This window comes from Notothenia rossii (genome assembly GCF_949606895.1).
Source record: "Notothenia rossii genome assembly, chromosome: 7".
In the NCBI taxonomy this organism is placed as follows: domain Eukaryota; kingdom Metazoa; phylum Chordata; class Actinopteri; order Perciformes; family Nototheniidae; genus Notothenia; species Notothenia rossii.
The window spans coordinates 67,227,158-67,237,149 of record NC_136905.1 but is presented as its reverse complement, the minus strand read 5'-3'; the positions used below and the strand labels follow the sequence as shown (position 1 = coordinate 67,237,149).

General features: G+C 38.9%; 1 protein-coding gene across 1 annotated transcript; it reads right to left on the bottom strand.

Moving 5' to 3' along the window:
• Nucleotides 1-929: 929 nt before the first annotated feature.
• On the bottom strand, nucleotides 930-9,032 carry spint1a (serine peptidase inhibitor, Kunitz type 1 a). Its single transcript, XM_079694099.1, has 10 exons — nucleotides 8,327-9,032; nucleotides 7,621-7,778; nucleotides 7,146-7,287; nucleotides 5,198-5,365; nucleotides 4,504-4,551; nucleotides 4,270-4,404; nucleotides 4,095-4,145; nucleotides 3,780-3,950; nucleotides 2,156-2,215; nucleotides 930-1,917 (listed from the first exon to the last, which is right to left on the bottom strand). The coding sequence occupies exons 1-10, from the start codon at nucleotides 8,733-8,735 to the stop codon at nucleotides 1,733-1,735; spliced, it is 1,527 nt and encodes a 508-aa protein (XP_079550225.1). The 5' UTR covers nucleotides 8,736-9,032; the 3' UTR covers nucleotides 930-1,732.
• Between the last annotated feature and the right edge of the window lie 960 nt (nucleotides 9,033-9,992).

Below are 9,992 nucleotides of genomic sequence, written 5' to 3'. Positions count from 1 at the left end.
TCTCTGCCCCCTTATAAACGGAAGAAAACAATATGCTGGACGACCCTTATTTAAAGAGTCAACTCAACGTGAAAATTCGCCTGTTCCAGAACAAAGTGCAGCTTTGGTGCATTTTTGCAGGTTTACTAGTCTAATGATTCAAACTATGACCACAAGTTTAAAATACAATCTGAAAAATAAAGTTTGTTTATCCCATATTAATCTTTTATTTTGCTGCAATGTGCTGCTGAAACATCTTTTAAACCATGTCGCCATCTTCTGGTAAAATATAGTAACTTCTCTGTCCAATGTGTGGGTAGCACTGCATTATAAATCTAGAGGAAAATCTAATTGCATTTATAGGAAGCATATTTGGAAAAATTAGGGTAACTTTAAGAAAGTAGTGTTGTATTTCTAATTAAGAGATAAGGAATCGATATAAGGTATATAGGCTTATCATTAAGTCTTGTTATAAAACTCAAACCTGATTTTTGCATTTAATTAATTATTGAAAAGGCAGCACCTTGAACACAGAATTGTATTGTATGGACAAAAATAATGTACATTTGATGTAGATTAATTAAAGTAGATAGACTCACAAGACCTGAGCAAATAGATCACAATAGAACATCCATTCTGTTCCCATGAACTGCCCTAGTAGTACTAATACATTATTCTTTAACAATTTGTAAAGTGGTGATTTGATAAATATATATTGACCTTTTTTATTGGTTATTCACACCAGTATTAGTTTGTACTGGGAGTCTGAAAAAGGGTACTACAAAAGCCACACCTGAAATTCCAGGAGTATACCCTAAAGTTAAAACAACAACCTGTAATCGTATGGCGGCGTATGAGGAGCTTGGACAGTATGCGTTGCTGTAAAAAAGAGAATTTGCATCTTCGGGAGGTTGCCAGATAGTCAAGACAAAAAACATTTACCAGCCACATTTTGAGTTAAAACATTTATTTAGTATAAACATCATGTTACTGCTAAAGATACAGAAAGGTCATATGTACAAACAATTGAAGTTCAATATGGTAAATATTCAACAGCAAGGCTACTTTATTGCAAGTATTAATAAAGCATTTTAAAATGTATACATTATGCTTGTTCTAAAAATTCCTAAAACATAAGTGAGAAATACGTTTTTTCATGTCAAATGTGATTCTCAAAATGATTTGTTTATGTACAACATTACGCAAGTATATGTAATACGATGTAACAATGGGAAGCTGGAGGTGCAGGACACTGAAGGGATCACCAATTACATTTCATTTATCATAACAAAGTCCAGAGCTAATTAAGAAAAAAATCTGAAACTCTTACATTGAAGCGGTGGCTCAAAAATAGACAAGGTGATGTTTCCTCCTTTTCTTAACTGACTTTATTTTTAAAAGCTGTTCGCTAAGATTTATGAGATTGTTAATGGAATCAAATAGAACAGAATAAAATATCCTTTTATGTTAACCTGAGTACAAACTGACATACAACAATTCCTTTAAACATGCCACTGCATTAAAAACAAGCTACAAATTAAAATATAACACATCACATTTGATTCTTTAAGACGTTCCTTCCTTCCATGTGTATCACCCTTACAAACCAAATCCATATATGGACAAAATATAAACGGATCACCTCCAGAATTCTTACTAAATCAACGGTTATTGTCTAGTCTTTCATCAATCTGGGATTGTTAACCTGTGTTATTCACCACCAGGGGGGGGGTCAAATGTCAGGACTGAGGGGTCAGATGGGCTTGGTGGTGCTGTTGTAGACGAGACGCTCTCTGTCCTCCAAGCTGACCGGGACGGTGTTGACGGGCACCCGGTGGTGTTGTACCGTCTTCTTTTTTCCTTTACAGAGGCAGTACAGCAGGACGCATAGAAGAACAAAGATCGCTAGACCCAGCAGGGCAGCTATCGCTATAATACCTGTTGAATATATTGAAATACACTTTAAAAGGTGGTTGAAAGAGCATATGAAGCTGAAGCTGTGAAGCTGAAAAGGCAGATCACTTAAAGACAAGTATGCGTCTGACATTACACAACATGACATTAGTGAACAGCAAGAAACAGGAAGTAAAAGCTGATGGAGCTGCATTGTTTTATAAGATAAGTATAATTTTAACTTCCTTTTGTAGTCTAGATGGAGAAAATAATGGGAACATACCTGTATGGCCTTCAGAAATCCTCCTTTCAAATTCCTCCTTTCTTGCAAAAATGTCCTTCTCTGAAATAATGAAAAAGACAGGAAATGTTTTAGACTTTTATGCGGAATGTGATATGTAGAAAACATGAGGAAAACCCACAGGAATCCGCACACTGCTATGAAAAGGAATCAAACCGGCAACAAAAGACTTATTTGCCCACTTGAGGGCGGCACAAATAAGCTGATCAAGAGAACTCCAATGATTTAGCGTTTGGTGGTAGAGGGGTATAATGCCCCTTTCCCACCTAAGCAGTTTGTTTATATCTAGGGACACATATTAACCATTAACTCTTTGCTTATTAGCATACTTATAAGTAGCATATTGGATCATTGTAAATAACTTATTCATGCCTTATTTGCATAACCCTTTTCTGCAACACTTTCTATTCCAATGCAACAAAATGCGTGACTACTAAGTGGTAATTGTGTTCAAATAATTCTAAATTAAGTCTTGCTACCTAACGGCCCGTCCACACACACACGCATGAAAAAAGAATCTTGAAAAATCTTGATGCTGGGCGTGTCTGAAGCTTGGCGATTTCAGGCGACCAACAACCAATTCAGGAATCTCCCAGGAATCTCCCGCCCGCCCCCGGCATACAAAGCCTGTCCATTCAATGTTCAGACGAAGTAAACTGGATATAAACTCCCCAAACAGGTGAAAACCTACCAGTTTCACCAACTGTCTCTGCCACCTCCCTCCATGCCTGGTTCCTCCGGTTTAGGTCCCGGTAGGTGAACAGAGAGCAGTCGTAAAGGACCGGGACATTTCCTACAGTGATGATTAATTTATCCTCCATTTTATGACATATGGAAAAGACCGCAGCGGTATCTGCATACAGTACACGCGGTTTGATTGGCTAGCGCTTGCACTGGCGGGATTTTCATAAACGGGATTCGCAAGCATTGGGAGCATCAAAAGTTGAACATTGCTCAACTTTTGATGCTCACGATGCTTGCAAAGCCATGCTCCGCTCTCCACAATGCAGTTCGGCGAAGATTAAAAATCTTCTACGTCACCCCATTCAAGTGAATGGGCAAAGCTTTGAAAGATTTTTTTCATGCCTGTGTGTGGACGGGCCGTCAGAATAAGCGCTTTGAGCATCAGGAAAAGCGCTATATAAATATGTATTATGTAACATGTATGTATGATTATTATCATTTGTTTTCCCCATTCAAGTGAATTCTGGGTTGGCAAACCACAAGTGTTGCTCACAAGACTAATCATGCAATGCCCACAATGCAATAAAACTGCTGACAGCTTTGAGATAAAGTAGATTTTTTCAGTTTTTTGAAGCTAAACGCTTCAATAGTTTAACCAGCAGGTCGCTAAAAATGCTTGCCTCAGAGTTCACATTTATATTTTTCCCTGTTTCCTTTTTTCTTAAAAAGGGACGTCAACTGTTTATAGGCCACTGTATATAAGGATTATTTAGAAATAAATTGGAGGAAAACAGCCTGAGGAGGTAGAAACAACAGTATGTCGAAAATCGACTTGTAAGAGAATGAGAGTGGGGAAATTATACCATCTTATGTGCCTTTAGAAAGCATGGTAGTTTGGTAAAGTGGGCAAATAACAATTCACCTGTTACTCCACTGCAAACTCTCGCACAGGTTTCCTTAGAGTCAAATCTGTTGTCATTCCCTGGGCAGCCTCCGTAGTTGAAGCGGAAGCAGTCCTTCTGGAGGGGGTTGTAGTACCACTTGGTGAGACTGTCCCTGCAGTTCCCTGTGTCAGGGAGCTCTGTGCACCGCACTGTGGACAACAATGAAGGAGCAGGTGAGGTTAGATTGTAGGTAATTGAATACTCCTGGATGGCCAATTTCACCACATTTACCCCAACCAATATGCTCAAAGGTTTTTAAACCACCAACAAAATATAAAACTTTTTAAAAAGACCTTTTTGTTCATTCACTGGGATCTGCAACAGAATCCGAAAGTTTTTGTCGTCTAATAAGCACACAGGACATAATTCAAGTTAGCAAGTCTTTCAAGGAAGCATCAGTATCAGTGGCATTTAGATTTCCATGAGCATGTATGATAATGAAGTGTGGTTTGCATAGCTACTGCTCACATTCTGCGCAGTGTTTCTCATCCGAGTTGTCAGAACATTGTGGGGTTGAGTCACACTCCAGACCCCGATCCAAACAGCAGCCGTTTTCACACGTGAACTCCTCTGCTGCACACGGACTATCACCACATCTTTCTCCTGCGGCACACAAGGGGGATTGTCTCTTTAAATATCAACTTTTTAACGGAGTAGAGGAAATGGTTTCGGAATGAAAAAAGCATAGCAGGATTCACTTACCTTGAGTTGGGGGAATTGGCAAAAGTCTACCAGATTTACCACCTTTTTCTAACAAAAAAAGGAAAAAAGGTTGGATTAAAATGACTCTGGAATGCATTTACTAATAATGACAAGTTAACTGGGCATTCAATGGAGACTATTTACATGATAGCAATATTGAAATGTTTAAATATCATAGTAAATGTAACCAATATATCATCCCACCATTAGTTTGAAAGGTTCCTTCAGTAGCAACCCTCAGAAGTCATATCAAACAAATAAATTCCTGCACAAATATTAACCATAATTTTATGACTTAATAAATACAAAACCATAGACTACTTAAAGAGGCCCTATTATACTTTTGGAGTGAGTTTCTCTCCCACACACTCCCTGAAACACCTCCATTGGACTCCTTTGTTTACTTCCGTAACATAGTTAAATCACTATGTAACACTGGCGCATCTATTGGCTAGCACTAACACATTGTACGTGATAGGCTAAGGGGAGGGACATATCTAAGAGATTGTCCAATCACAACAGAGCAGGCCAGCTAACCAATCAGAGCAAAATGGGCTCTCGTTTCAGACGGAGGGTAAAAAGAGGTGCTGCAGCACACTTTTTGCACATTGAAGCATGTAAACATGTCACAAAATACAAATATGAACCTGAAAATGTGCAGAATAGGAAGTCAAGAAATTCCCAGCACATATACCTGAGCTGGCGCAGGCGATCATGCACTCATCCTTGGAGAGATAGTTGTTTTGATTCTCCTTGCAGCCCCCAAAGTTGAACGTCTCACACTTTTCTGAGGCACCGTTGTAATGCCAGCGAGGGAAGAGCCCACGACACGGCCCTATCTTCTTTGGAGCCATGCAGTGGTCTGGTGGGAAACAATATTAGGGTTAGGTTTTATTTTGTTAACATTTTAATAATGTTGCGGGTTAATTATTTACATTTTCTCCAGTGTGTGACCTCTCTTAGGTAGCAACAAATAGTGTTAAAGGAATTGAGCAAAGCACTCTCACTAAGGTTTGGTAAAATATGGTTATCAATTATTAAAGTTGTACTCATCACTCCAAAGGCTGGAGAATACTGATTGATTGTGTATAAGCTGGCTTCACTTAACAAGGTAACACTTGTTAATGTAGTTTCGAATCCATAAACCAGTTGGAAAAAACATTAAAGTTGTGTGTCAACATTTTGTGAGATGGTTTTTGTAGTCTCTTTTAACTTCTTACTTTGTCTACTCACGGATCAGACACCCAGACACATAATTACACATGAAAATGAGGAAATGCAACTCGGACAAAAGTGGTGATGTGTTTCAAGCAACAGTGAGGTTAGAGAACCGGAGGTAGATAGTCTGCATGTGGTCGATGATACATGTTCTAAATGGCAGTGCTTATGAACAGTCATTTCACTACATTACATCCTGACAAAGAACTGTAAGCTATATTTTTATTACCAAGCTCTTATGTTAACAAGTCTGATTGACATTCACCAATGGCTTTAGTTTCTTTTCAATGCATTTATTGTAGTCGCTGCCATGCCCAAGCATTTTCCACTGAGGCACATTCCTCTCACTATGCGGGACACAAGCGGTTAATCAGTAACTGAGCCAATATGGTTAAACATATTTTCTTGTCCTCCAGTCAACAATCAACCAACAACCTGCTTATTCAGCAATGGGTTTGAAGTATGTTTGAATGATAGAACTTTTAATCAATACATGAGGATTACGGTGGTGTCTGAAACCCTGTTTGTGTAAACCAAGCTGAAACCAGATTGACAGGTTTCGTCGAGTCGGGGGTGGAGAGAGACTGATAGTGCTGGGGAAAACGCTGCACTTCCGTTTTCTGGAGAAACAAATGCGCCAAGAGAGGTTGACTGCGGCTTTGTGGTATTCCAAGGGGAACGACACGGATACTCCACAAGACAAAAAGGGAATGACAATCCCCAAACTGCTGCCTCACAACAATGACAACTAGTTCCTGTTTTGGGTTTTTGTACCAACAGTATTGCCATTACAAGAGCCAAATCTGATTTAATCTCCATTAAAACATGAGCTCTTATCTCTTGCCGTTTCGACATTCAGTCTGCAGGAATTAGGCAAGCATGTCATGACAGGTTTGATAAGCAACTAACACAGAAGAGCTCATGCTTGTGAGAAACAATGGGTGAGTTACTTAGAAAAAATAAACTGAAATGAAATACCACACTGGTCACAAGCTATTCAGAACTTGAGGTTATGAGAATAAAGTGGGTAACAAATATCACCATATTAGTAAATTATTAATTTAAAAAGGGAAAGATTTATAGATTTTTGTAAAGTAGTTAACAAGACCCGAAGGGCATTATTCTATGTTGTCCCAACATTAATCCAAAGGGACAAGTCAAAAAAATACAGGGGAATCACATGACTCATGTTTACAGCTGAAACCAAACCATCCCATTTCAAATGTAACCCCTTGATATTTCAAGAGAAACAAACAAACCAAAGCAGCCAAATCTGATATTAGATTTACAAGCTAAAACCTAATCTTAATTGCTATGCAAGTATTGGCATTTACAGGATGAACAGGCTTTTATGCACTCTAATAAAATAAAAATAAACAGATATGAATCTATATCTTCAGATGATGCTGAAAACAGAAACTCACGCTCAGACTGCTCTGGAGTGAGGACCAGGACAGTGACCTTGGTGGAGTCTGATTGGCCGATGGCGTCTGTGACAGTCAGCTGGAACTTGTACACCCCAGATGTCAGGTTGGACACCATAATCTGGTCGTCAAAGTTGGTTTTCTACAAGACACAGAAAGACAGTGTTTTCTTATCATTCACACAAGTGGCCAGAATATTTGTCAACTAAGTGATGGTCATAAAATACAGTAGACATTTAAAAGGAATATTTCCCTTTTGTATTTCTCTTTATCTCTGCCTAGGTGGTCTACTCTGTGGACCTGTTATATATCTATGTTTGTAAAGCACAACACAAGTTTTTTTAAACATGCTATGGAAATTAATTTGACATGAATTGAATGTAAAACACACAGACCCAGGATTACAAATAGTCCAAGAGTATTTTAAATTCCAAGAAAAAACACATCAGGTTTGCATTGCGTTCTCTTTAATCACCATAATGACAGCATTAGGATATGGGGTGACCATTTGCCACTGGTAGGTCACAATCCCCTGGTCGTCTTTGCTCTCTATACCATTCAGTATCACGGTATCCTGAGGCTGCACCACTAGGTCCTGACCTCCGTTGGCCGTCGGCCGCTGATCGGCAGTATCTGCAGAAACCATGGGATAGATAGATGAGCAGAAACAAGAGATCCAAATGCAGTTGGAGTCACATGTGAAGAGACAGCAGAGGAATCCTGAATCTCTAATAGGGGTCATAACAACGTGACGTGTGTGAACATGCTGAAATGTAAGGATCTGCACTAAACCTGTTGTAGCCTCAGATCTTTTTACAAACTAGTGTTTGCTGACAAAGTATTAAGAACAAATCCCCAAGAATTAGATTTGCTTTCCCAGAGTAACAGCCAGAAATATATATATTTAACTGTCACACAGATCACTGGTTTTCAACTTGAGCTTTACAGTTATTTATATTGGCATATGAGAGCACAAAGGAAGAATGTAGGTTATTTTTAACATAAAATAACCATTGAAAAAATGTTATACTACATGGATCCTAAATTTGAAGAGACCCTCGTGATACTCTTAACAAAATGTGATATGTATCCCTATATGGACTGTTTTGATCTAGAGAAAACTGCCAATTTACGCAATTATACCTTACTTAAGAATGTGTTTTATAAATTTTAGGACTTACTGGTGGGGACATCCCGTTCCAGGTAGCTATCATAAACGGAGTCCAGGATGTAACTGCTGTATCCTTCCTTCCTGACAAAGCGGCAGGCATATTTCTTCTTGTACACACAGTTAAAGAGAAAGCAGGACTTGATCAAGCCTTCCTCGGATCCTCTCTCCATGAAGGCGACATTGCACTCCAGCTCTTTGCAGCACGCGCTCACGCAGTCCCTGTATCGAGTTAATTGGGGCGACGAAATGAACGTGGCTCCGTCTTTCACAGACTCGTCGCCATCGAGGACAAAATCCTCCTTGCCCCTCTTGAATTGGGCTAGACATTGCTCGCCGGCCTGGCCAAAAGTGGAGTCCAGGAGAAACACCAGCAGCAGGAGCGCACACCCTGCCAGGTGTCCTTTAGGGAGGGAATTCATTTTAGTCCTGTAACCCAAACGAGTAGTCCACTGATCTCGTGTTTATACGAAAGTAAAAACACCGCCTATTATTAAAGTAGACGATTCCTTCAAGGTGTTTAGGCCTCAGTGGGGCGAAACACTTCTAATATAACCCTTCAGCTACTGCCTTGCACCCAGAAATATTTCAGGACTTCTCCAAATGCTCTCGAGGCGGAACTTTACTACAGTGAAACTCTCACCAGAGAACAGCCCGTTTGATGTCGACATAAAACCGAGCGATCGACGACATTTGCCCAGGTGACTCACCTGAGAGACACAGGAAGTGAAATTCCACTCCTGAGATGCCACTCCCTTCTGACTGTGAGCTCCAAACACAACACAGCTGTGTGTGTGTGTCGGCAATGTGGCATCATTGTTAATGGGGTACCTACTTTATTTGTTGTCTTTTCACTGAAAATAATTCAGAATATAATTATAGGACCATAGCATGCATGCTTTTTTGTTGTGGTTTCTCTCTGGTATGAACTTACATTCCTTTCAGTGGAGCACTTAGGTTCACTGCTTTTAATCATATGTCTTCTTTGTTGGTAGGTGGGGGTTTAATTTGTGAAAACTTTGTATTTCTGAATCCCTTAATGTGGGTCACCTTAAACTGAAAGGTAAACTGAGGTAATTTACAATCTTATACGATGAGTCTTATTTGTGATTTAGTCACAATTCTTCAAAATTCTAAGGAAATAGGATTTAGAAAAATACTTAGATGTACTTAGACTTAGACTTACTTAGAGTACAATGTAACATTGTACTCACTATTAGGCAATACAACCACTGCAATCATAGTACATTTAAAAGGCACAATAAAGGACATGAATAGCCTTCATTAGTATTCTTGGTGATACAGAATAAATGTTCTAATACCATGACCCCTTTTTAAATATTTTTAAAAAAGCACACAATGCTTTGAGTAAAATGTGACAGCTTAAAACAGTATATAAAATCTTAAAACTAACAAAAAGATTTAAAAAAAAGCAATCAAATACAAATCAACAGCAATCAAGCACATACACAGAACAAAATGAAAAAGAGTAAAAAGACTAGAAAGTGTTTTGGATTTACTTTGACTTCTTTCAGATACACAAGCTTTAATCCAAAAGGTGGCAGTACAATCACATCTACAGCTGAATGAGCAACTGAGAGGTAACATTACATTAAATGTTACTTGTTAGACGCTTTTATCCAAAGTATAATCATTACAACAATGTATCTGGTAATCTC

Coding starts and splice junctions, on each gene's coding strand:
- spint1a (XM_079694099.1), bottom strand. CDS start 8,735: ATGAATTCCCTCCCTAAAGGACACCTGGCAGGGTGTGCGCTCCTGCTG. Junction 7,288..7,620: donor ATCCTAATGCTGTCATTATG/GTGATTAAAGAG, acceptor TGTGTCTTGTAG/AAAACCAACTTTGACGACCA. Junction 3,951..4,094: donor CCCAGTGAATGAACAAAAAG/GTCTTTTTAAAA, acceptor TGTTGTCCACAG/TGCGGTGCACAGAGCTCCCT.